The sequence below is a fragment of the Grammomys surdaster genome, unplaced genomic scaffold (genome assembly GCF_004785775.1).
Source record: "Grammomys surdaster isolate TR1022 unplaced genomic scaffold, NIH_TR_1.0 126071, whole genome shotgun sequence".
Lineage (NCBI taxonomy): Eukaryota > Metazoa > Chordata > Mammalia > Rodentia > Muridae > Grammomys > Grammomys surdaster.
The window spans coordinates 2,109,611-2,137,575 of record NW_021620880.1 but is presented as its reverse complement, the minus strand read 5'-3'; the positions used below and the strand labels follow the sequence as shown (position 1 = coordinate 2,137,575).

The following is a 27,965-nucleotide window of genomic DNA, read 5'->3' as shown; positions in this document are numbered from 1 at the left end:
AGATACTTAGACCCAACCTTTGGACTGATGCCAGGGACTCATGGCTGAATTAGGGAAAGGCTGGGAAAAGCTGAGGAGAGCGACCCCATAGGAAGATCAGCAGTTTCCACTAACCTGAGATCTCTCAGACAATGAGCCAACTAGGTACATACACAAGCTGGTCTGAGGCCCTCATATATATAGCAGCACTGCTGGGTCTAGCCTCAGTGGAAGAAGACATGCCTAACCCTCAAAAGACTTGAAGCCCCAGGGAATAGGGAGGCCTGGTGGGAGTGGGAGGATATCCTCTTGAAGACAGTGGGGAGGAATGGGACAAGGAACTGTGGTAGAAGGGACTGGGAGGCAGGCAACGGCTGAACTGTAAAAAATACAAAATAATAATGCCATCAGTAAAAGAAAAAAACAAATGACCTTTCACAGTAAACCTGAATGAGCATTTTTTTTTTTTAGCCAATGACTTTATGTTTAAATTGGTCTGTTTCCCAATATTTGTTATAAATGATGATTGTTGGTTAAGCATGAAGAATTTTACCTAGTGTTTTTATATAAGCAATGTTTTCACAGACCATGTTCCTTGTTTTTTACTGACATGTTTTGAGAGTACATCGCTGCTCCTTAAGACTTTTATAACACTGGATTTTAAAGTTAAGTCAGTTGTTTCAGGTTTCTTATTTTGTTTTTTTGAGATAGGTCCTCATATCTAGGCTGATGATATGAGCTCTTTACTGATGGATCCAGGACTACCTCTGTAGCTACAGGTTCAAAAGTCATCTGTCTTGGGAATGAGACTCCCAGCTTATTAAGCCTAGCCAGTGCCAAATGATTTCTGATAAATTATAAGTATAGAACTGAAGCTAATCTGGCATGTAATGTAAACTGTACAATCTTCATTGCATTGCTGAGAATCCACTATAGAGAATTACTACTAGAATGTAACTTTTTCATTTGTAACTAATTCTTAGTGCTTTTAGCACAATGCCTCCAAAATGAAAAGCTTGACTAACATCACAGGGACAAGGGAGTTGAGTTTTTAAACAATGATATTGGCTGGCTCCCACCAGAACTGTTAGGATGTAAACTCGACTTACTGAGCCACTGAATTTTGACAGCTCATTCCTTACACACAGAATGGCAGAATATCAAAGTAATCTACAGTAAGTGGTGGACCACACAAAAGCATAATCAAAAACTGTAGGACCATGCACTATATCATTGTAACTTAGAAGTTATTCCTCTCCTCCAGAAGCGTATTCCTTCTTCACTCGTTGGGATACCTTGACCTGTCACACAATTTCTACACTTCCTCACAGAAGTCTAAAATCTCACAAGGAAATGTGTTTGGATGCTCAACAGTGGCCTACTTACCTTGCTTACTATCCTATTTTTCCTATTTCCAATACTGTATAGACTAGACATGAAGTTCTTGAGACAATGCTTGAGACTGGAGCTTGCTTACCCTTTCCCCCAACAAAAGCCAATTTCCTGGTTCTAAACTCCCTACCCCCAGCCCCAAACATTATCCATATTGGCAATAAGCAACTCAATATAAATGCTGATTAGATACAAACTGTCTTTAGCTTCTTCCACACGTGGATTCTGTTAGATGGCCTAAGTCTTCACACTACACACACATTAAAGAATGTCATTTTCTATTCACATTTGCTTCGTGGGCTCAAAGCTAAACCAAACAACTAACAAAACACAAAGAAAATACATTATGCACTGTCCAAATACAAAACCTTTATAAAACCAGAGCTTTATACTCTGTGAAGTTGATGAGTTTTAGAAGGCCTCTGGTTATCCTGTCCTTCCTTATATACTACATAAATATAGAGGTCACAAGCAGTTTTGAGTTTGGGTACTTTTTACATTTTATTCATGTGCATACATGTGGGCAAGAAGACAACGTGCAGGGTTAGTAGTCCTTTCACTGTCAGTCCCAGGGACTGAACTCAGGTGATCAGGTTTGATAGCCCGCACTTTTACTCACTGAACAATCTCCTGAACCTCACTGGGTACTTTTGAAGCCATGACAGTGAACCACAAGAAACATTTATTATAGCTCTTCAGTAAAGAACCAGGGGCCACCTGTTCTACAGAATGAGATACCTAGAACACCAGTAGCATCTGTTGTCACCTGAGACTATACAGATCTTCTGTTTCTTCTCCCAAGCACTCACCACTCTAGAACAAGTCTCAACCCTTGGTTGGCCAGAAGTCAGTTCAATAGTAGTGACGCTAAGAATAACAAAGCTAAGGTAATATGTTCACTCTTGTTCAGACATTTGAACAGTTATCACTAATGTCAAGAAAACTAAATGCTTTTCAACGATCAAAATGACCCTAGTGTTCCCTCACTGAGGCGTGCAGTGCTGGAACTATTCTCTAGATAATGACCTGCTACAACTCATATTCCTGATTGAGGTCCTTTACCTTGTATATCACAGTATACAATAATCTAAAGTATGCCTGTCATTACTTGTGGCTTTGAATAAGCTGGACATCTGTGGCAAGTATTAATCAATGTAGATTGGACTACTTTTGCCAATACAGACCTAAAAGGATAACATTTAAGATTTGTATGTGTGGGCCTGGAGAGATGGTTCAGTGGTTAAGAACAGTTCTTCTAGAGGTCCTGAATTCAATTCCCAGCAACCACACGGTGGCTCACAACCATCTGTAATGGGATCTGGTGCCCTCTTCAGGTGTCTCTGAAGACAGCAATAATGATGTATTCATATGCATAAAATAAATAAATCTTTAAAAAAAAGCGATCTGCACATGCATGTGAGCAACGGTGCCTATGGAGGGCAGAAGCACCTGACCTGGAGTTGCAAAACCTCATTTCTCTTTGGTGTCATTTTAGCCATTCTAATAAACTTTACTCATTTCTTTCAGGTCTTAAGCCCCAAAAGCAGGCCATGTAAATGCACTATCTGTCCCTCCCTAAGTGACACAAAGCACAAGTTTTATCTCTGAGAAGCAGAAACTGACTCTACCTCTTATGCCTTCCCTGGAACTTAGTAACAATGCAAGTCCTTACTTCCACATAGTCCCTAACCCAGGTGACCCTGACTGCAAACTCTCAAGTGTTTTACTCAAGAGTAATCACAACAGAGGTTTGTGACTGGCAATAGAATGGAGACTCACAGTCCTTCAGGGCACCCATTTTATGTGCTTTTCCTAAACCCAAATTGGAAAGTGCCAATAAGATGAGCTACTGATCTATGACCTCTAGTGGAGTGGAACACAGTAGACAGGAAGACAGTGGGCAGTTAAGAATGACACTCTGGTGAGTCACCTAAGCAAAGCAGGTAATGAATAACAGCTTTGGGAAGGTAACGTCAACGATAAGTCTTTATTTCACCTTTCGCTATTTCTGACAGTTTTCCTGATGCCAGATCTCAAATCTTAGGAGTCCAAAAATACAGCATTCACACTTCAGATCTCCAGAGGAAGGAACCCAGATCAGTCCTCAGGGTATTTTTAGGTGGGAAAAATGACAGATTTCTCTGTAACAATCCATGTCAATTTTCTCACTTCACTGAAACACATTTAAGTGCTCCATCATCCCTACAACTTTTCTGTGAAATCTAGGACAGGAAACACTCATCTCTCATACACACCATGAAGGAAAGAAAGGGCGAGCAAGCACTACACTGCAAGGACCACATTCATTCACCCAGAAAATGGATCTGATTCAGTTTAACAGGGATTTGTACAAAATTGTTATGTCTTCTCAAGATACATGAACTAGACTTTTGTATATGGAATTCCCATAATAGTGAATTAAACTCTATATAAAAATAAGTTACACACCTCTGAATAGTGTGAAGTATTCCCAAGAATCTAAGGGATACCCACATTCCATATCCCTAACAACATAGCCAATTCCCAGACATGGGAAGCATAAAACCCTCTGGTCATTTTGATGGGGCTTAAAAGCATTGCTTTGGGAAAGCTGAAGGATAATTTTCTCCAAACTATTCACTGCACTCACACATGTACACTCACATACATCCATTTATAAAGGAAGTTTCTTCCTCCGAGTCACTATGGGATGCACCCTCCCTCAGGCTGAGAATCTGCCTAGTTACTGCACGGGACTAAGGAGTGAACATGCTCTACAAGGCTCCTGTGCTCACAAATGGAAGGCAGGGGCAAGCGAGTAGACGCTTGCAGATAGAGGGCTTGTTTCTTTCTTTCTTTTTTTTTTTTTTCTGAAATCCATTCTACTCCGCAACACTGTCAGGTCCAGGGGCTGGGAGAGTCTCTAATGGCACAACATGGTGGATGACCTGATGGTCCCAGCCAACTGTGGTAAGAAGGGAGTGATTGAGTGGAGACCATGTAGCATCTCTCACAAAGTCTCTGTGGGCTCGACTTCTAAACCTAGAACAAAAGGGGGGAAAATGGGGTGTGGTAAGAGATAAGATGAAAACCCAGGAGGAACTATGAAAAGAAAACCTAATAACATACTCATGACACATTTTTTGAAACAGTTCATTATCTATACAGCCCCATCACCAGGCCAGTGGAAGTTAGATTATCCAGTCCAGTCTACTCTCTTAGGTACAGACATAGTGGACAGACCAAGGAAGCAATAATGTCCACAGTCAACAGGAAATTATGGTAGAGAGACACATAACTAGGTCTCCCATCCAGTGCCTTTTACTCTACAGCAGGTTCCACTTCTCAGAAGTGGTTGCCTACATGAAGCTGGAACGCTAGCCAGACAGCCTACAATCAGACAGCTTCCAGCACTCAGTCTTACAGGCACAAAGCTGCAAATGGAGAGGATTTGGGGGGAGCGGGTAGGGGGAGAACTCTGCAGACAAAGATGAAGAATTGTCTTGTATTTATACTTGCTTTTAATAATGTGTGTGTCTCCGTGTGTGTGTGTGTGTGTGTGTGTGTGTGTGTGTGTGTGTGTATGTGTGCACCTGAGTGCAAATGCCCACAGAAGCCAGAGGCATCATATGCCTTATATCTGGAATTATAGACAGCTATGAGCAGACTGATGTGGTTGCTAGAAACAAAAAGGAAGTATTCTTAACCACAGAGCCGTTTTTCCAGACCCAACAAAGGAAGAATTCTAGATGCATGTTCCTGAAGAGAAAACAGACCTGCTGGCCCACTGGTCTCTATCCCTGATTCCTGACCACAGGATTCTACTTCAAACTTACACCTCAGAAAAGCTTGAATCCAGCACAGCAAGTGAACAGTCTTCACTGAGAGAAGCCAGGAAGGGGACACTAGGAGAGGACACAAAGGGAAGAGACGATAAGGCCTATAGATTCCACAACCAAAATCTAACAGCCCAGCCCCGACCCCACTGTATACTGAGCCAAGGGAGAAGGTATCCTGATGCCCACTTTGGCTTTAGGTCTTACTACCATTACAATTCCAAGGAAAGGCAAGGAAAATGGAACACAGCCAGTGTTCAGAGAAACCATGCTGGTAACCAGCCCAATGGGTCCCTCTCTACATTAGCAATTACCCATACTCACTGGCTTTGAGCAGGAATGAGATTACATTTCAGGTCTTTTCAAACTATACAAACCAAATAAAGACTATATTGAGAAGCTTAGGAAACCCAAGTTAGAGGACTGCCCCATCTAAGGACCAATGTAATGTAAGCAGCTGATGCTTTGCCAAATAGATACATCCTTGTATCACTCCATTCCTACTCCTTCACACTGTCCTCAGCCATCCCTTCCAGGTTCCTAGTGACAAACAGTACCTGTGTGGAGAGAATACCAGTCTGGTGACACACTGGGAGTGCACAGCTGAGCTGAGGGTACAGCTTGCATTCTTGGTGTCCACAAGGGAAACAGATCCATTCTCGTCACCTGTAGAAAAAACAGAGCATGTCTCAGTGGTTAAGAATTCACACTTCAGGCTATGTATAGTAGCACGCACCTTTAATCCTAGTATGTGGGAGGCAAAGGCAGAAGGATCTCTGAGTTCAAGGTCAGCCTGGTCTACATAGCAAGTTCTAAGACAGCCCAAACTTCATACAGACACTGTCTTGAGGAAGAAAATAACAACAAAAACCATAGTCTTTAATGTGAGCCAGACCTGGATTTGAATGAATCCTAGTTTCTCAAGATATAGACAACAGTTTCCTTTGTGATGTCGAATCAGTCAGTCACCAGGTGACTGTGACAATTACTAGATAAAGTAATTTATCCAGTACTTTAACTACAAACTCTGCCGGGCGGTGGTGGCACATGCCTTTAATCCCAGCAGAGGCAGGCGGATTTTTGAGTTCGAGGCCAGCCTGGTCTACAGAGCGAGTTCCAGGACAGCCAGGGCTACACAGAGAAACCCTGTCTCGGAAAAACAAAAACAAAAAAACAAAAAAAAACAAAACAAAAAAAAACTACAAACTCTTACCATATGCAGTCACTCCAAAGCAGAACATAATCCCCTAATAGCAAGCACTTGCTCTGTGGTTCACTGATTTTTAATCATGCCCAGAATAAAGGAGCTGAACAATGAGGAAGCAAACCCACTAGGAAAAAAATGATGTTCTCCAAAGCTAAGTAAAAGCGGCATAACTCATGCAGTACCTAAGTGTGCTGACAGGAGCACAGACTCCAGGAAGGTAGTAGCACTTTGTCATCCTCCCCATTCCCGGAGTCAGTATGTCATGCTGCCTTACCAAAAACAAAGACTTCACTCTGCTGAGGATGCCAAGCCAGGGAGGTAGGGAGGTAGCCAGAGGCATTGCAGCCTGGAAGGGAGAAAAGAAGACTCAGAACAAAGGTCACAACCTAGAAGAAGCTGTCTTCCAAAAGAAGTCACTAAATCCTGGGAACACTTTCACTGGGTTTCTTACATGCTTTCAGAGCAGTCATGTATGTCCTCATCCCTGAGCCTCACATCCTGTATCTATCCACCCATCCCGCCATCTCCTGTACACAATCAAAAGCACAAGGCATAAAAATAACAAAACAAGCCTAGTCCTTTTGTCCAGCTGTCTGCAGAGTAAACTACCCACACGAAAGCTAACCCTTACTCTGTGGTCAGCAAAGTCTCAGTGAGATAGAAAATGGTGTCATTCTGTCAGAGGGTGGGCATCTGAGAGCTCTGCTGTGACTGTGGGCAGCAAGTGGGCTCCCATTACCACTTCCTCCTCCTCACCATGGGTCTCAGACTCACCCATCTGTGATGCAGGCTTGGGACAACGGGTATCCCAGAGCAAAATTCTACTGTCCTAGGAAAAGGAATAGAGGAAGAATTTCATAATCCAAAACGACATCTCCTCGGCAGTCTCCAGAGCAGGGATTTGGGCCTATTAAGGGTTAGCTGCAGGTGGGAAGAAGCCACTGGATCTCACCTCACTACATGAAAGAAACACAGAGTCTTTGTGGGGAGAGGCAGCAACACAGGTGACCTGTCCTGCATGAGCTGTAAGGAGAAACATGGCAGAGAAAAGGGAATGTGAGAGACAAGCCGGCTTCATCAGATAATTTAATAAATATTTTGATAGATTATAAACTAGAACAATCAGAGTAAAAGTTAATAGTTATAAAACTGGAAAAGGCTAGGAGAAATAACGAAGTGGTAAAGACAATGAAGTTCGATTACAGGCTTAGTAAGAGGGAAGAGGGAAGGAGTTTGCAGCACAGATGCTGTGAAGGAAGAGGCTTACTAACTCTAGAACAATGTCCATATTAACAGAACACATACCTCAAGTAGGAAATACTTGAGAGTTCTGGTGCTACATTCCAAGTGAGTTTTCTAGAATGCTTTCCCCCTTTAAGTGTGTTTTCTTATATACTTTCCCCTAAGGCTGAACTTGCCTGTGCTTTCCCACTACACATCCCCCACCCTATAGGCTGAGCTCATCCGAATGTACCTCCTTTCCAGCCCAGGTCTTCCCATGCCAGGGTTCAGAGCCTGAAAACCTGAGGCTCTCAAACTAAGAGCCAAAGAGCAAAGGGACACCTGCAAGAACTCAGTGAACGAAGTGAAGCTGTCTCTGTCATGCCACAAATGCCAGGGTAACTCTGTGGCTGCCTCTCTGTTTCTAACAGTGAGAAATGAAAAACAAAATGGTTGTTTCACTAAGGGCATAACCAAATGGCTTGTCTGTATTAACAAACCAATTTGGACTTTATTTTAAAACAAAGTGAAATCTAATGTTGCTAACAGTACAAATAAATTGGTTTTTGTCATTGTTGTGAACAGTTTCTATAAATAGGTAACTGACTTTAAAAAAACATACGTTTAGAAAAAATAATATGCCAACATATGATATGCTAAAAAAGTTAACTTCTTGGCAACTACCTAATTTTTTAAAAAATATTCATTTATGAAATGTATGTGTGCAAGTGCTACAGCATATATGTGGAGGTCAGAGAAAAGCTTGCAGGAGTCAGTTATACTCTTGCACCGAGTCTAAAGCTCAAACACAGGTTTCCAGGTTGGGCAGCAAGTACCTTTATCCACCAACTAAGCCATCTCACTTGCTCCACGGAAATTTGTTATCAATTTGAAAATGTACAGTCGGGCATAGCTTTAAATTCTTTTGGACAGTCTACATCCATAAATCAATGACTGTCACCAATTAGCTAGAGGCTAAAGGAATCACTGAAGTCATTTAGCCAGGCCTTGCAGAGTAGCCAGAACGGTTCTGCCTTTAGGACTAAATCACTCACCACCCTCCTCTCACTCTAGTATCCATCTTTATGCACTCAAAGTTCATAAAGAATTGCTACTAAACTAAATTCAACTTCAAGTTCTGCTAATGAAGCAAAGCCAAAGGGACAATAGAGTGATGAAAGCCCCAGACAGACATTTTACAGTTAAGATTCAAAAGCCTTGGGGAGGAGATGGCTTAGTCAGTAAAGTGCTTTCCACACCAGCATGAAGACCTGAATTCAACCACAGAACTCTTATAAAAAAGCCAAGTACAGTGGCACTTGCTTGTAATCCCAGCTCTACAGAGGCAAAGACAACTGAATCCTTGTGGCTGCTGGCTCCATGTCCTAGTCAGAAAATCAGTCTCAAAAAACAAAGTAGACATCTACAAAGCTGACCTTTGACCTCCACATGAATACACATATCCACACATATTCACAAGGTGCTATCCTCTGAGAGGAGCAAGGCTCTACTGTGTCTGGATTAAGCTGTACACAGCTTACTGTCATAAGAAGGCTTGGATGCTTGACAAGAAAGTAGGATATTGATCTGCAGGCTATAAGAAAGCAATCAAGAACCAAGAGTCAGAGACTGTAGTGAAGACGTGTGACTCTACTGCTAAAGCATGATGGTAAATGGAAGGTAAGAAACGGACAGGAAGGGATGACCAAACGAGTCCAAACAGAACCTGACGAACCCTGAGGGTAAGAGGATGGAGGCTATTGGTTTAATGGAAATGGCTCCCACAGGCTCATCTATTTAAAATGTTTGGCTCCCATTGGAGGACTATTTAGGAAGAATTTTGAGGTGTGTTCGTGTGGGGGGAGGTACTGGGGATGGACTTTGAGGTTTCAAAAGCCCTCACCAAGCCCAGTCTTGCTATCCTTCTGCCACATGCTTGTGAATTAGAATATAAGCTCTTAGCTACCGCTCCAGCACCAGGCTCTGCCTACTGTCCCATGCTCCCTGCCATGATAGTCATAAACCCTCTGAAACTGTAAGCAAGCCCTCAAATAAATGTTTTTTCCTATAAGTAACCTTGAACATGGTACTGATTCACAGCAATAGAACAGAACAAAGACACCCACATAGTCAAAAGGCTGTGAAATTATCAACAGAAACAGAAGCACAGAGAGCAGACAATGGAAGCTGACTGTAATTTTAGGGTAAAAGATCAATCAAAAGAACCCAGACTGGCTATTATTATTAGCCAAACACAGTTCAAATATCCCAAATTGGAAAATTAAAGATAACTAACTATAGGCCTGACTGAACACTTACCTCGGTATGAATTCAGTGACATCTGTTGAGCCAGGTCCCAAATCTTGATGCTACAATGCAAAAAATAAATAACAATATTGACCTGCAGTATCAACATTACTCAATGTACTCAAACAACTTGTCCCACATCTGTTTCCTAGACTCCTGCTGTTTTATTTGTAATGCACTATCAAATCTCTTAGGAAACGGACATGCCATTACTCACCAGGCTAAAAGCAGCCCAAAGCATTACATAATGAAATTAACAGGATAGTAGGGATATCCACAGTAAGGATATCTACAGACAGAACTAATGAAAGCAGGGACTCACCAGAAGTCTTTGCTACCACTGACAGCTTGTGTGCCAGAGCTCAGGACAGTGACAGTAGACACAATGTCATCATGCTCATACTTGCAGAACTTGCTGACTATAAGTGTCTCATTCTCATCTAGCTCCCACAATTCAACAGCACCTGTTGGGGACAGAGTGTGGTGATGTGTAGGCAAGGGAAGCACAAGCCTGGGTTATACCAAGGCAGGAACTCAAACAGGAATTATTACTGAGCTAACAAAAACTTGTTCCTATAAAAGCAAAGTCCATATCTCTAAAGGGCTTAGCTAACTTCCAGGCCGTTTAGTTTTATGTTACCCTGCTGCTTTCCTAACAGGCCAGATGGCTATGTGAGGAAAACTCCTAGAGACAGGGAAACAGATGTAAAATTCTTCTGCTTCCAGAGAGCGGATGCTGGGAAATTGGTTCCCAGGGAGACAAAGATAAAGCCTTATATCACAGCTCAGTGAGGATGCCTCCTCCCAGTTATGCAGACACGAGGAAATGTTTGATTGGACTGTTTGAATAAAATGCCTTGCAATATTTTTTAAGATTTATATTATGTATATGATCACGCTGTCATTGACACACCAGAAGGCATCTGATCCAATTACAAATGGTTGTGAGCTACCATATGGTTGCTGGGAACTGAACTTATAACCTCAGAAGAGCAGCCAGTGTTCTTCCATCTCTCCAGCCCTGTCTTGCAATATTCTAGTGTTCAACTCTCAGGTTTGATCACTAATGTTCTATTTTTCAATTTCCATGCTTTACTTAACAAGAATGTATGTGTGAGAGACAGATGTTGTTAAGTATGCAGGTGTTTTGCTTTGTGTATGTCTATTCACCAAGTGCATGCAGTGCCCATGGAGGCCAAGAGGGCACTGGCTCCACTAAAACTAGAGTTACAAATGGTTGCTAGCGGAATCTGGGTGCTGGGTGTCCAACTCTGAAAATGCAGTCAACATGTATAACCACAGGGTCATCTCTCCAGACCCAAAATAAATCTATTTTAATCTTAGACACAGGGTTTCCCTATGTACCTTTGGCTGGCCTGGAACTGGATATGCAGAACAGGCTGGCCTCCAACTCAGAGCTCTGCCTCCTTCTACTTAAAGGCAACACCTACACCCAGCTCCCACCAACTTATAAATCCTGATTTTTTTAATATGTTTAATTCTGAGAATTTCATACTCGCATACAATGTAGTCTGACTATATTCATCCCTAACTTGTCCAAGATTCACCCTCCATCTCCTCCCAAATTCATTTTTTTCCTTCTTTAATACCAAAGCCTACATTGCTCAGCCTGACACTCAAAGACAGTGGAAATAAGGACTGTCCAGTGATAGAGCAGTTACCTAGCGGGGTGGTTCAATTCACAGCACACACACAACAGCAAAAGCACAGGCCAGGCATGGTGGCAGCATCACAGGGAGGAAATCTCTGTGAGTTCAAGGCCAACCTGGTCTACTTAGCTCTGGGACAGCCAGGACAATATGGTGAAACCCTACAGAAAATAGGCTGGGCAGTGGTGACACACGCCTTTAATCCCAGCACTTGGGAGGCAGAGGCAGGCAGATTTCTGAGTTCGAGGCCAGCCTGATCTACAGAGTGAGTTCCAGGACAGCCAGGGCTACACAGAAAAACTGTCTCGAAAAACAAAACAAACAAACAAAAAAAAAGAAAAGAAAGAAAATAGCACCGATTGTCTTCAGCAATACCTCTTAAATCAACTTGCAATCTATTTCTTATTTTTTTCTGTGTGTGAATTAACTGGGCATTGGCCACCTGGCAGTTTAGAACCTCAGGGAGGAAAGGAAAATACCTTTTTCCATCCTAACTTGTACCCAAGTCTTCAATTTCAGGGGACGGAGGTGACTCACCTGAATCAGAAGCCACTAGGACACCTTTGTCCCCCACCCACGTGAGGTCAGCTACTCCAGCCTCGGTCTGGACACCAGCAGAACAGAAACCTTCGTTGGGAGCTGCACTAGGATCCTTGAAAAACCACAGAGAACCTGCCCAGCAGCGACCACTCAGGCTGGAGGCCCCGAGCAGAAGAGAACCATCTACGAGGGAAAAAGGAAAAAGTTACAATGTGTCCGATGGAAGGCTCGGCTTGTTTCTATGGTAACCTCACAGAACCCGTGGCGGAAAGAGCATCTGAGATCAGGTTTGTGCAGCTGAGCTGAGGCAGGGGCAGGACGCCAGGTATGGATCGGGAGTGCATATGGCGCTGGGAGGACTTGGGAGTCAGTACTGGGAGGGGGGACCTGTGAATGGGTAAAGGGTCTTCCAGGCCCGGGATCTCGGCTCACCAGACCGGTACCGTGCAGCCTCCAACTGCCGTTCCATGCATGCGGGCGCATTGGGGGGCAGGTTCCACTCGCGGGCCGCCGGGGGCACGAGAGGAGGTGGGGTTTCCTTCCGCATCTCCACGATTCCAAATCTAACCTAGACCCAAATTAGACGACACCCTGACTCGGCGCCGGAGGAACACCACACGTGGTGTACCTCTGTGCATCCGCCCCTCTCCGAGGGCTACGCTCTACATCTCGCGAGAATTGCGTCTACACCTCCAGCTCGCTTTTCCGCTTGCAATGCCCGCAGCGGGATTTTTTTTTTTCCGGATTTTTTTTTTCCTCTTCTCGCGATACAGGGGGAGGGGAGAAAAATCAAAGCACTTCCGAGAGAAAGTGCGCTGATCTCTTCTCGCGAGATATGTGAACGGCCATCTTGTTCCTGCCCCTGACAGTCTCGGGTCGGGGTCACAGGGACACGGAATCCGCTGTCTGGATCTTCGCAGACAATGCTGTCCCGGGTGGTGCTTTCTGCCGCAGCCACAGCGGGTGAGAGATGTAGACCCTAAGCTGGCGTATCAGGACGACTGGGAAGAAGCTAGGCCAGGGAGAAAGTGGGTAAAGAAAGGACAGCAGTGTTCGGGCCTGAGCAAAGACAGGAGTGATCAGGAGAGCTCCCTGACCGTGTAGGATCTCCGGGGACATCTCAGGGGCCGTAGGGATCGCGTCTCACCGAGACCGAGTAGTGTAGAAACTGGATTTCTCCTTGACTTTGCTAACCTACGTCTTTTGTGTTTGCAGCTCCATGTCTGAAGAACGCGGCTGTCCTGGGTCCAGGGTAAGTGTCACCACGTCTTATTCTGCTCTTTCCATTTCTTAGCGTTAAGCCAGAAAGTACTGTTCTCCTTCACTTTAGCAAGCTGACATCCTCATTCAGACGTTTGATCTTGTAACTGCTTTGAACGTGATCCTATTCCTCCTCTGACAAACACCAAAGAGGCTAAGTTTCACCCCTCATCGTGACCTTCAACGACACACAAGTAAGTTACTAGATTACATCCAAGGACAGATCTGGTTAAATATAGCAAAATAAAACATGTTGTTTGAGGCGTCTTCCAGATTTCCATCTTTTCACTAACCTTATCAGGAGTCCGAAGTCGTTTATTGCTCCGTAAATGCTTGTCTTGATGATCATATAGTGCGACAGTGAATAACTTGTTGGAGATACAACAACCATAGCCCTAGACACAGCTGCACAGTAGCAGTTTAATGGCCCCAGAGGTAGAGCTGGGGACAGCTGGTTCCCCGACCTAGCTGTGACACCTCACCTAGAGACATACAGGTTATGAGCTATGACTTAATTCAGAAAGTTCAGAAGACAGTGCTTGGTACAATGTGTGTGCTTAGAGATGGCGGGCGCTGTTGCTGTTACTTCTTTTCCTAAAACATGCCAGGGTGTGTGTTTTTCAGTCCTAAACGGAATCATGAAGCTTTCAAATTTTAATAACTAGTAAGTGCTGTGTGTGTGCAACAAAGTGAGACCATAATTGACCGCTTTCAACTAGACATAGAAAATGACTCGGTACAGTGTACCTCTTTGATTGCTCCTCAGTCCTCAGCACTGCCAAACAGAACTCATGATACAGTGAGTGAGTGTCATGAAGAGGATAGAGGGAGCAACCTTCATTTCTGTCACACTCCAGTCTCTAATCCGTCAGGCTGGGCTTGTGAGGATGCTTTGACACAACTACTTTCACTACCATTGTTTTGGCCTGACCAGCCACTAACAGTTTTGAAATGGACAATTTCATTAGGCTTTTAGTCTTAACACCAGTTCTTACCCCAGTACAACCCATTCTCAGTGTAGCAGAGATTTTGGCAGTTCCCCACTTAAAACCTTCTGAACTCATATCCCTATTGAAACAAAATCTAAACAGAGCAAAACCAAGAAAACTCAACATGAATTAACCTCATCTATGTCTTGTGTCTTTCTCTTCCCTTCCATTTAGCTTTATGTACCACTCATGCCAGTCCTGCTATTTCTCTGAAGAAAGTCAAACTTTTTTTTAAATAATTTTATTTTTATTACTTACATGTGTGTGCATGTGCTTGCAGAATAAAGGTATTAGATCTGGAGTTAGAAGTGGTTGTGAGCAACCCAGCATAGGTTCTGGGAACCAAATTCTGGTCCTGTGGGAGAACAGTAAGCATTCTTGACTGCTGGGCCATCTTTCAGCCCTAAGCTCTTCAGTTGTCATTCAGCTTGTTCTAGAGAGATGTGAATAGTTGGTGTGAGTATTGGTGAGGCACTACCGAAAGATGAAGATACAGAATCTGCAGCGACAGGGTTAGCTGTGCTGTTACGTGTTCTGTAGACAGAAGAGAAGGTGCTGAAGCGTTGTCAGGTCAGAGCCCGGGTTAGCAGCATTGGCAGTAATAGGAAGGAGCTGCAGTTAGGGAACATTGGACAAGAAGAGCCGTCATGTTTGGGGATGTTAAAATAGTTTTAAGAAAACAAGAATGAAGGCTTTAACTGAGATGGCCTTGGCAAAAAGTTCTAAAAGTTCTCTGGTGGTGTGATTTGAACCAGCAGGATTCAGCCTTCAGCTGATTTTCCAGGTGACATTTGACAGTCTGAAAATGTTTTTGGTTGCTACCATTCAGCAGCTACAGGAATACTTCTAAACATGCGCAGAAGAGCCATCTGTCTGCAGCAAAGAATTGTGCAGTCCAGATGTTAGCCAGGTTGAAGCTGAGAGAGCCCAGTTTAACTGAAGGGATCTCTGCCACGGTTCTTCAGCTTCAAAGCCTGCTGGGGTCGTTGATGTTTTAGAGGCATAAAGTGATACTCAAAAGGAACACACAGGACTGAGTAGCTCAGGGATAGAGTGTTTGCCTGAGTGATGTGTGAGGTGCTAGCTTTAATTCCAGTAAAGAGATGTGAGATAAGAAGTAGGGACGAATCACCCTCAGAACTTCAGAAGACTAAGTTTGACTCCAGATGTGAATGAAGAGCAAAGATTTTATCAGAAGTTTAATCAGACATCAGCATGCTGTGATTACTAAAAAATGCACCATAGAATGCTTTAATACAAATAATGTACAAGTCTACTATGCTGGTATAATATAATAGTTCAAGCTTATAAGTGGCAGTAGCAAGATTTAATAGTTATTTAAAAAAACAAAAACTAGCCGGGCGGTGGTGGCGCACGCCTTTAATCCCAGCACTTGGGAGGCAGAGGCAGGCGGATTTCTGAGTTCGAGAGTTCGAGGCTAGCCTGGTCTACAGAGTGAGTTCCAGGACAGCCAGGACTACACAGAGAAACCCTGTCTAAAAAAAACAAACCAAAAAAAAAAAAAAAAAAAACCAAAAAAAAAAAAAAAAACAAAAACTATGTGGAATCTAGATCTCACCATCCTCTTTCCCCATATAACAACAAAAATCTGGAAAGGTTTTCATGAGGCATGCAGACTTGTGAAGGAACTTGAGTGTTTACTCCAGATGTATATGAGTGTTACCTTAGACCAGAAAAATAAGACCAAATGGGTTAAGGTGCCAAAGATTTATGTGCAGCTCAAAGACTGAACATGATTAGAATTACTGCAAACTAAGAAGGCCCGTTTCACATAGAGATGAGCAGTCCTCCATCAAAGGGAATGTTATGGGTCAAGGCTCTTAACGTCAGGTTGCTTATAGCAGAGTTGGCATTTAGGTGACTACTCATGTGGAACCCTACTATATGACAAACACCATTCTAAGAATGTTATATATAAATTAACGATCTTCACAATGGCCTGTAAAGTAATGTTTTATTTCTTACATAAAGAAATCTGAGATTACTCAGGGGCTGGTGAGATGGCTTAGCAGGTCAAGATGCCTGCCACTGAACCTGACAGGTATACCTGAGTTCCATTCCCAGACCCATGTGGTGGTAGAAGAGAAACAACTCCTGCAAATTGTCCTCTGACCTTCACGTGTGGTAGTGTGTATACAAATATAATAAAATACCAAAAAATAATAGAAAAATTTTAAACCTTTTAACCCTGAAATTTTTTAAAACTTTGAGATTATTTACTCAAAGCCCAGTGGTCGGTCTAGGGCTTTAAGTGAGTACCTGGCTGTTGTCTTTTCGCTCATGTTTCATTGCTCTGGATTGGTATATCAAGTCCATAAATTTAGGCAAAGATTCCAATAGAAGTTTCAAGTGTCTTTTAAGTCACTTCCCTGGACCTTCCTATTTCTAGTCTGTTCTCTTTCATTGTGGCAGTAGGAAACACCTCAGTCTGTATCCCCATTCATTGTTTTTGTTAATTGTGTTTTGTTTTCTTTGAAAGAATTGGTTTTAAATTTGTATAATGGTTGCTTGTAGGGTATTACAGGCAACAAGGGTCTTTCACACAGGACAGCCTCGTCTTGCCCCTCTACCACCTCTTCCTGAATATGGAGGCAAAGTACGTTTTGGGCTGATTCCTGAGGAATTCTTCCAGTTTCTCTACCCTAAGACTGGTGTAACAGGTGAGCATTGCGTTTGATACTACTAAAATCAAGTCAGTTTTTTCCCAAAAGAACTTACAGTGACTCCATATAAACTTTGAGATGACTATATTTCAGCTTTTTCATTTATTTTAGCTTTGTTTCTACTTATTAATATGCTAATCATGCTAATTTCTTTGATTTACTGCCAGGCATTGTTCTAGCCATAAAATAATGAACTAAGTTAAATGTCTGATATTGTGGAACATTAATAAAGAAAAAAATTTAAAAATTAGTACCTGTATATCCTCTGTCAGATAATAAAGAGAGCTATAAATAAAAATAAAGCAATAGAGACTATTACAGAGAGTGTGTCATGCGCGTATACCTTAAGAACAGGAACATCTCTCGATCTTACAGAAAGAGATAGACCTTCAAAACCACGCTTTTTTTATAATGACTGATTTCACTTTTGCTATTTAATACTTGGACATTCCCATGAAAACTTTCATTATCAAGAGTACTTAGAAAAGTGATTTGCAAGGGGGCCTTACCCCCACTTGTGGCTGAACTAGATTGGAACTTAGGTCACTTGACTAATTTGGATTGTTTGTTTGTTTTATTTTGTCTCTATACAATGCCTTTCTTACATGGAACACTAGAAACCCAAAATTTATTTTAAGCTCTAGTCTGCCCTAAAATAGCATTTCCTTATCCGAAATTGAAGAAAACGAGTGTCTTCAGATCTTGTAAATCATTACAATGTTAATACAATGGGCCCTTCAAAATCCATTCAGTGTGGCAATTGTTAAGATGCTATACATGGTTTCAGAAGTTCAGTGCCAACCAGGGCGACATAGCAAGACTGTTAGGAAGGTGTAGGGGCTACTTTAGTTACACGCTTTTGGAAAAGCAAAGGTCCACTGTATGCACTAATATAAATACAGACTTTTGAATTTTATATTTTTATATATGTGAATGTTTTGCCTGCATGTATATATGTGCACCACTTTTATGCAGTGCTTGTCATATGAGACCAGAAGAGGATATTGAGTCTCCTGGAGCTGGAGTTACAAAGGTTGTGAGTTGCCATATGGGTGCTAGTTCATACATGGGCCCTCTGCAAAAACAGCAAATGTTCTTAACCACTAAATCATCATAAATTGCAGCTTTTAAAAAAAGAATCTAGAAAAAACTTATTTGTGTCCTAATTCCCAGAATTCTGACAACTTAATTCTTTTTATGTGTATTTTTTTTAATAATTCCTTTTTGCTTGTTTTTTTGCATCCTAACATTTTTTAAAAACATAGGCAGAGAATGGGCAGATTTTTGCCCAGCCCCTTGTATCCACTCAATCAACAGGATATGTTGCTGGAGCCATGACTGTAGACAACAGCTTGGTGTCTCTGTAGAACAGTTCCTGAGTGCTAAGTGCTTCACATTTACATTATTTCTGTTTTATCAGCCCTGGGAAGAAGGTACTGTTTCCCCTTTGAGGAAACAAAGTTCAGAGATTATATTGATTTCTGTTTCTGATAGCTTTTAGAGTCATGATACAGATCTTCTTTCTTTCAGCTCTATATACTGCCTAATCTGTATGTGTGAAATCTGATTTTCATTTTTAACTTCGCCTTGAAGTAACCAAATGTGCAGTAGGCATAACATAAAATATAAAGTAACTTTTTTTTTTTAGGACCCTACGTGCTTGGAACTGGGCTTAGCTTGTATTTTCTGTCCAAAGAAATATATGTGATTACCCCAGAGACCTTCTCTACCATATCAGTGGTAGGGTTGATTGTCTATGTGATTAAGAAATATGGCGCCTCTATTGGAGAATTTATTGACAAACTTAATGAGGTAAGAATCATAAACTTTACTTCCCACTTTAGACTATAGCAGAAACATCCTAGTTACCTAATATACTTATTATTTATATGAATGTTAGTGGGAAAGGTACACCAATAAATATAGTTACATGGCTATAGAAATTTTGTAATTAATTAATACTTTGAGATAGAATTCAGATGTACCAAACTCTTCCTTAGTCTTTTTTCTCATTTCTAAAAACCAAAATATATTTCATTGTAGCCTCTTTGAAGATTAAAAAATATACATGTATAAAATTATCAAAGAATAAAATCTTTTAGAACATGCTTCACATCGAGTATCAACTGGAATAAACACAACTATTTACTTGGAATAAAAAAGACAAAACTATGCTTCCATTTGTGTTTGTTTGCTTGACTGGTTGGTGATGTTGGGACCCTGGTGAGGTCTCCCATGTAACACTGGGTGACCTTGAACTTCTATAAAATCTAGACTGGTCTTAAATTCCGAGTCCCTTAATGTCCATTTCGTAAGTGATAGAATTTTATTTTGACCTTTTGAGATGAGATCTACATGTAGCCCTTGCTGGCCTGGTGATCAGTTTGTGTACCAGGCTGACTTTGAACTTGTGGACATTCTGCTTCTAACAATTCCATACGTGTACTTTAGTCAGATTCATTCTTCATTACCTTCTTTCTCCCCCTTCTGTTTCTATTGAACCTTTCTTCCCAACAAGTCCTTTTCTTGCTTTCATGCTTCTGTTTTTGTTGGCTGAGTTTTAATGATGTTGCTTGCGTGAGCATAGGTGGGGGGTTGTTTATAGAAGCATAGGCAACTTACCCAGTGGCTATACCACTGAAGAAAATGACTCCCTCAGTGACCATTAACTGCTCCCTCGAAGTGAAGGGTGGGGCCTCATGACTTCCTGCCCCATCCATGGTGGAATGTGGACAGCTCAATCTTGTACAGGTAAAATACCACAGCCACTCTGAATTCATTAGTGCAGTGACCAGGTCATGTCCAGAAAACAACATTTCACGGTGTTCCTCCATATCCACCAGCTGTTAGAGTCGGTCATTTGATGTTCCCTGAGCCTTGGAGGAAGTGGTGTAGATGTCAATTTAGGGCTGGGTACAATTGTGTTTCTTGGCACTTCGGTTAATGAGTCTCAGAATTACTCCCTGCTGAAAACAAGCTTCTCTAATGAGGGCTGAGAGCAGCATTAATACGCGGGTGTAACAAATATTCAGAAAGCACTTTGCCACTGTATTCACTTAGCAAAAAAGTAAGAGTATATTACATCCTCTCAGCCATGTGGAATTTCGAGTAGATTTACAGAACTATGCATGAATTCCTGTCAGAGGAATAGAGTCAAATCCAATCAGAAAATGGTTGATTACCCACCCCTTCATAGTCATAAGACTATTGTACGTATCTCCCCTGGCAAGTTCGGTATATAAAACATCTTGAAGAGTTCAGATCTAGGAAAAAAATGTTGATCACTTTTCTTACTGTCTCTTCCTAGATCCTCCGGGCATTTTGAAAGCTAGCCAGCAGAGGAAAAGCTTCTATCTTACTTAGTTCAAGATAGATTTCTCTGTCCTCCGACCAAAGTGTGGTCATTTCAGCAGTAGGATCTTAACCATCTCATTCTAGTGCTCAGTCAAGAGCAATGGCAATAGACAATTGAGAGTGCTTGGAGCCTCCCTGACCAACAACTTAGTATCTTATTCCTAGTACAGGGATTTTAGTTTAGTAATCTCTGGCTTCGAAGAGCAGTATTACCCACCTATGTAGGGTACCTCTGTTCAAACGAGTTTTAATATAGCTTTTTCATACATCTTTAGTTTAAGTTGACCTTCCTTGGTCTTTTTCATACCGTGATATTATATAACTTTTCTAAAGATTTGTGTATTTCCCTCTGTGTGTTTTTCATCATGGTAATAGATGAGGAATAAAACTGAGGAAGCATAAAAGTGACTGGTTTTGGTAGCATTAGTGCTTCAACTGACATTGTAATATCATAATTACAGGAAAAAATTGCTCAACTAGAAGAAATAAAGCAGGCGAGCATCAAACAAGTCCAGGATGCAATCAACATGGAGAAGGCACAGCAGGCACTGGTTCAGAAGCGCCACTACCTCTTCGATGTTCAGAGGGTAGGTTTCTATATCGGGACTTTCTCAGTCCTCTTGGTGATATAGATAAGACACGGAGGCTTCTATTATAGTATAAAGCTTAGGCCTTTTGCTGGGACAGCCTCCCAGGTAGCTCATCTAATTCAACCTGACCATCAAGCCTACCACCTACCTGTCACATGGCTAGCTCTGTACCTTTCTCAGCTCCACTTTGGTCCATGTCTGCCCTTGATTCTTCCACATGAGCTTTCTTCTCCCTACATCAATCCTCTTCCCAGAAGTTCTACCCTAGGACTTCCTGCTTAGCTATTGGCTGTCAGCTCTTTATTATAACCAATCAGTAGCAAAGCAACCTCTGATACATTATTAGATTGCCTTTAGGCAAATGAAGAAGGGTGAATATTTACAAAACAGAAAACCCTGTGATATACCAAAGAAATGATAATACCAGAATCCTGCCAGCATTTAGCTCTCTGCCCATACAGAACTAAACATTGAAAATACAGAGACACACCTACATACAAAATTTAAACAAAAAAAAAAAAAAGGTTACCTCAACAGGTTTCAGTAATTTCTAAGATAGTGTATTTAGTTTGTGGGTGTGTAGGTATACAAAAAAAAAAAAAGAAGACAACAAAAACTTAGTGTCTGGGATGTAGCTCAACAGTAGATCACTTGCCTTCCATGCTCAAGAAAGCCCAAACACTACCCAAAAAGTCAGAATATTTTGAAGAATGATTAAAGTTGGCTTTATTGATTTATTTAGAAAAGAAATTTGACTGGAAGTTGGCAATTACAGTTGATATTTAAGAACTGTTAAGTAAAAAAAAAAAAAAAAAAACCTGGCAGTGGTGGTGCATGCCTTTAATCCCAGCACTTGGGAGGCAGAGGCAGGCAGATTTCTGAGTTCGAGGCCAGCCTGGTCTGCAGAGTGAGTTCCAGGACAGCCAGGGCTACACAGAGAAACCTTGTCTCAAAAAAAAAAAAAAAAAAACTTCAGACTGTTCTAAAATCAAAAATCAAAAACCATATAAGCTACAAAAAATAAGTTAGGGCTGATTTTTAAAAAGGCACACACTATCTAAAAAAGGTCAAAGGTGAAATACATTCTCTGCATTTCATACATACATGGGTAAGAAAATCTTAACATTTGCTGTTAGATAATCCGATCCTTAACATTCATTCAAAAGACTTACCTAGAAATCAGTAGAACTTTTAATCATACCCAGAGCTTAATTAGATTTTAAAATTATAAGCATGTCAGATATTTTGTTATTTTCTTTGAGTCCAGCCTGATTGCCTGGGTTCAGATCTTAGCTTCACCATTTATTAGCTCTGTAACCTTGGGCTCTGTCCCCTGTGCCCATGTGTTCGAGGCTCTTCCCCACCTTCTCTTCTATTAGTTTCAGTGTATCTGGTTTTATGTGGAGGTCCTTGATCCACTTGGACTTGAGCTTTGTACAAGGAGATAAGAACATTCTTCTACATGCTGACCTCCAGTTGAATTATCACCATTTGTTAAAAATGCTGTCTTTTTTCCGCTGGATGGACAGTTTTAGTTCCTTTGTCAAAGATCAAGTGACCATAGGTATGTGGGTTCATTTCTGGGTCTTCAATTCTATTCCATTGATATTCCTGCCTGTCTCTGTTCCTATACCATACAGTATTTAATCACTACTTCTGTGTAATGCAGCTTGAGGGCAGGAATGGTGATTCCCCTAAAAGTTCTTTTATTATTGAGAATAATTTTCAATATCCTGGGTTTTTTGTCATTCCAAATGAATTTGCAGATTGCTCTTTCTGACTCTATGAAGAATTGAGTTGGAATTTTGATGGGGATTGCATTGATATATTAATCCTACCAATCCATGAGCATGGGAGATCTTTCCATCTTCTGAGATCTTGGATTTCTTTCTTCAGAGATTTGAAGTTCTTGTCATACAGATCTTTCACATGTTTGGTAACACCAAGGTATTTTATATTGTTTGTGACTATTGTGAAGGATATTGTTTCACTAATTTCTTTCTTAGCCTGTTTATCCTTTGAGTAGAGTAAGGCTAACTGATTTGTTTAATTTTATATCCATCCACTTCGCAGAAGTTGTCTATCAGGTTTAGGATGAAACCTGATGAAAGTTTTGGGGTCACTTAAATATACTATCATGTCATCTGCAAATAGTGAAATTTTGACTTCTTCCTTTCCTTCCTTGGACATCTTTTTGTTGTCTAATTGCTCTGGCTAGGACTTCCCAGTACTATGAGTCCCTGATTTTAGTGAGATTGCTTCAAAGTTCCTTACCATTTAGTTTGATGTTGGCTACTGATTTGCTGTATATTGCTTTAACTATGTTAGAGATGGGCGCTGAATTCTTGATCTCTGGAATACATTTAACATGAAGGAGTGTTGAATTTTGTCAAATGCTTTCTCAGCATCTAATGAGATGATCATGTGGTGTTTTTTTTTTTATTTTATTTTTTTCGGGTTTGTGGATATAGAGGAGTACATTGATGGATTTCCATATACTGAACTATCCCTGCATCCCTGAGATGAAGCCTACTTGATCATGATTTTATTGAGTATTTTTGCCTCAATATTCATATGGGAAATTGATCTGAAGTTTTCTTCGTTGGGTCTTTGTGTGGTTTAGGTATAAATGTAATTGTGGCTTCATAGAACAAATTGGGTAGTGTTCCTTCTGTTTCTATTTTATGGAATAGTTTGAAGAGTCTTGGTATTAGGTCTTCTTTGGAGGTCTGACAGAATTCTGCACTAAATCCATCTATCTGGTCTTGGGCTTTTTTGTTTTTTGGTTGGGAGACTTTCTGAGTGCTTCTATTTCTTGGGTTATGGGACTATTTAGATGGTTTATCTGATCCTGATCTAACTTTGGTACTTGTCTAGAAAATTGCCATTTCATCCAGATTTTCCAGTTTTGTTGAGTGTAGGCTTTTGAAGTAGGATCTGATGACTTTTTTGGATTTCCTCGGTTTCGGTTGGTATGTCTCCCTTTTCATTTCTGATTTCTTTAATTTGGATACTGTCTCTATGCCTGCTGGTTAGTCTGGCTAAGAGTTAATCTATCTTGTTGACTTTTCTCAAAGAACCAGCTCCTGGTTTTGTTGATTCTTTGTATAGTTCTTTTTGTTCCTACTTGGTTGATTTCAGCCCTGAGTTTAATTATTTCCTGCTTCTACTGCTCTTGGGTGAGTTTGCTTCTTTTTCTTCTAGGCTTTCAGGTGTGCTCTTAAGTTGCTAGTATAGAATCTCTCCAGTTTCTTTACCAGTGCACTTAGTGCTATAAGTTTTCCTCTTAGCCCTGCTTTCATTGTATCTCGTAAGTTTGGGTATGTTGTGTCATCATTTTCATTGAATTCCAAGAAGTCTCTTATTTCTTCCTTTATTTCTTCCCTGACCAAGTTATCATTGAGTAGAGATTTGTTCAGCTTCCATGTGTATGTGGGCTTTCTGTTGGTTTTGTTGTTATTGAAGGCCAGCCTTAGTCAATGGTGATCTGATAGGATACATGGGATTATTTCAGTCTTCTTGTGTCTGTTGAGGCCTGTTTTGTGACCAATTATATGGTCAGTTTTGGAGAAGGTGTATTCTTTTGTTTTAGGATGAAATATTCTATAGATATCTGTTAAATCCCTTTGGTTTATAACTTCTCTTAGGTTTCACTGTGTCTCTGTTTATTTTCTGTTTCCATGATATGTCCATTAACAAGAGAGGGGTGTTGAAGTCTCCCACTATTATTGTATGAGGTTCAATGTGTGCTTTGAGCTTTAGTAAAGTTTCTTTTATGAATGTAGTCCTTATCTTTTTTGATAACTTTTTGTTGGAAAGTCAATTTTATTCAATATTGGAATGACTACTCCAGCTTGTTTCTTGGGACCATTTGCTTGGAAATTTTTTTCCAGCCGTTTACTCTGAGCTAGTGTCTGTCTTTGTCACTGAGGTACATTTCCTGTACGTAGCAAAATGCTGGGTCCTATTTATATATCCAGTCTGTTAGTCTATGTCTTTTTATTGGGGTGTTGAGTTCATTGATGTTAAGAGAGATTAAGGAATAGTGATTATTGCTTCCTGTTATTTTTGTTGTTAGAGGTGGAATTATGTTTGTGTGGCTATCTTCTTTTGGGTTTGTTGAAAGAAAATTACTTTCTTGCTTTTTCTAGGGTATAGTTTGCCTCCTTGTGTTGGAGTTTTCCGTTTATTATCCTTTGTAGGGCTGGATTTATGGAAAGATGTTGTGTAAATTTGGCTTTGTCATGGAATATCTTGGTTTCTCCTCCTATGGTAATTGAGTTTTGCTGGGTATAATAGCCTGGGCTGGCATTTATGTTCTCTTAGGGCCTATGTGACATCTGCCCAGGATCATCTAGCTTTCGTAGTCTCTAGTGGTAAGTCTGGTATAATTCTGCCATTTATATGTTACTTAACCTTTTCTCCTTACTGCTTTTAATATTCTTTTTTTGTTTTGTTTTGTGCATTTGTTGTTTTGATTGTTATGTGACAGGAGGAATTTCTTTTCTGGTTCAGTATATTTGGAGTTCTCTAGGCTTCTTGTATGTTCCTGGGCATCTCTTTCTTTAGATTAGGGAAGTTTTCTTCTATAATTTGTTGAAGATATTTATTGGCCCTCTAAGTTGGGAATCTTCTCTCTCTTCTATATGTGTTATCCTTAGGTTTGGTCTTCTCATTGTGTCCTGGATTTCCTAGATGTTCTGGGTTAGGAGTTTTTCATTTTCTTTGACTGATGTGTGAATGTTTTCTATAGTATCTTCTGCACCTGAGATTCTATCTTCTATCTCTTGTATTCTGTTGGTGATGCATCTATGACTCCTGATCTCTTTTCTAGGTTTTCTGTCTCTAGGATTGTCTCCTTTTGTGATTTCTTTATTGTTTCTATCTCCATTTTTAGATCCTGGATGGTTTTGTTCAATTCCTTCACCTGTTAGGTTGTGTTTTCCTGTAAGTCTTTAAGGAACGTTGTTTCCTCTTTAAGGACTCTACTTGCTTGCTTTTGTTCTACTGTATTTCTTTAAGGGAGTTATTTATGTCCTTCTTAAAGTCCTTCATCATCATCATGAGATAGGATTTTAAATCCAAATCTTGCTTTTCTGGTGTGTTAGGGTAACCAAGACTTGCTGTGGTGGGAGAACTGGGTTCTGATGATGCCAAGTAACCTTGGTTTCTGTTGCTTAGGTTCTTGTGCTTGCCTGTCACCGTCTGTTTATATCTGATGTTAGTTAGTCTTGCTGTCTCTGAATGGAGCTTGTCCCTCCAGTGGGTCTGTGAGCCTGTGATTTTAGGTGTGTCAGCACTCCTGGGGAGACCATCTCTCCGGGCGGAATTTGGTTATGGAGGGCTGTGGGATACCCTTAGCTCCAGGGCACAGATAGAGACCAGAAGGATCTTGTCCTGGGCTGCTCCTGTGCCCTGTGTACTCCTGGCAGGTCCTTCTTTGGACAGTTATTGGAGCAAAAGTGGTGGTCTTACCTGTGTGCTTAGGAGTGAGTACACTCCCAGGAGACCAGCTCTCTCCAGGCAGGTATTTAACTAAATGTAAACTATTTCTTAATTCTCACCCTCAGAATAACATTGCCCTGGCCTTGGAGGTCGCTTACCGGGAACGGCTACATAGAGCATATAAGGAGGTAAAGAATCGCCTGGACTACCATATTTCTGTACAGGATATGATGCGTCGCAAGGAGGAAGAGCACATGATAGACTGGGTGGAGAAGCATGTGGTGAAGAGCATTTCTGTACAGCAGGTACATGATGACCTTTTGTATCTTCTATGGTTGGTACTCTAGCATTCACATGCTGTTTAGTATGTGTTTCTGCACATACACACACAGAATGCAGGTACCCATGGAGGCCAGAAGCCTCAAATCCTCTGGAGCTGAAGTTACAGACAGCAATGAATCACCTGATGTGGGTGTGGAGAACCAAACTCAGGTTCTCTGGAAGAGTAGGAAGTGAGTGCCCCTGACTCCTGAGCCATCTCTCCAGCCCCAGTTATTTTATTTATTAATATTTCTGTATTACTAGTGTTTGTTGGTTGATATTTTTCAAGGAGCTATGATTACCCAAACTAACAGGTAAAAGTAGTTATAAACATTTCTGGCCATAAGTTTTTTGTAGGTTTTACTCTTTTTTTTTTTTTTTTTTTTTTTTTTAAAGATTTATTTATTTTATGAATGTGAGTACACAGTTGCTGTGATCAGACACACCAGAAGAGGGCATCAGATCCCATTACAGATGGTTGTGAGCCACCATGTGGTTGCTGGGAATTGAACTCAGGACCTCTGGAAGAGCAGTCGGTGCTCTTAACCACTGAGCCATCTCTCCAGCCCATAGGTTTTACTCTTAAAAGCTCTGGACCAGGAAATCTTAGCTCCCAGGATTTATTTGTAAAATAAATTGCATTGAGCTACCCAATGTACTATAATTTTTCTTGTGAATTCTTTTAGTATGCTTTCTACATTAAGCAATAATCTTGACGTTCTGATCTAGTAGGAAGTACCTTGGAATTATGTCACCCTTCCATGTTCTTGAAGAACTAACTAGATTTCTCGTGCCTTGTTACAGGAAAAGGAGACCATTGCCAAGTGCATTGAAGATCTAAAGATGCTTGCAAAGAAGGCTCAAGCTCAGCCCGTTATGTGAATGTGTCTGTCTCAGTTGTGAGAGCCAGAGAGAGTTAACTTAAATGGGAGCTAGTCTATGTGAACAGCTCTTTCTGTATGGCTGTCTATTGAAATCAGTGTACCTTTCCTAAGAAATGATCAAGGTCCATGTAGTGGTTTAACCCTTTTGGCCAGTAAGGTATTTCTGATCCTTACTCTGTATGTGGAGTTGTCTGATCACATTTGAATAAGCAATTTGCAGCAACTAGCTGCCCAACTTAAATTACCAGGTTATAGTTTAAACTTGTAATTAGTTAAAACATCTTGCAATAAACTGTTTAAAACAGAA

At 41.0% G+C, this 27,965-nt stretch overlaps 2 protein-coding genes across 4 annotated transcripts; one reads left to right on the top strand and one right to left on the bottom strand.

The window, feature by feature from the left end:
* Positions 1-37: 37 nt before the first annotated feature.
* Wdr77 (WD repeat domain 77) lies at positions 38-12,784 on the bottom strand. Of its 3 annotated transcripts, none has more exons than XM_028755631.1 (10): positions 12,564-12,778; positions 12,129-12,314; positions 10,244-10,385; positions 9,934-9,983; positions 7,346-7,416; positions 7,168-7,222; positions 6,668-6,739; positions 5,744-5,852; positions 5,187-5,255; positions 38-358 (listed from the first exon to the last, which is right to left on the bottom strand). In XM_028755631.1, the coding sequence occupies exons 1-10, from the start codon at positions 12,676-12,678 to the stop codon at positions 223-225; spliced, it is 1,005 nt and encodes a 334-aa protein (XP_028611464.1). In that variant the 5' UTR covers positions 12,679-12,778; the 3' UTR covers positions 38-222. The 3 variants fall into 3 exon arrangements, with proteins under 3 accessions (XP_028611464.1, XP_028611465.1, XP_028611463.1); XM_028755632.1 differs by lacking the exon at positions 38-358 and adding an exon at positions 3,335-4,392 and having other exon boundaries at positions 12,760-12,784; XM_028755630.1 differs by lacking the exon at positions 38-358 and adding an exon at positions 3,335-4,392.
* Atp5pb (ATP synthase peripheral stalk-membrane subunit b) lies at positions 12,704-27,965 on the top strand. The gene is made up of 7 exons (XM_028755633.1): positions 12,704-13,094; positions 13,347-13,383; positions 16,916-17,061; positions 18,713-18,876; positions 20,880-21,005; positions 26,579-26,758; positions 27,579-27,965. Exons 1-7 carry the CDS (start codon positions 13,055-13,057, stop codon positions 27,654-27,656), a joined length of 771 nt encoding a protein of 256 aa, XP_028611466.1. The 5' UTR covers positions 12,704-13,054; the 3' UTR covers positions 27,657-27,965.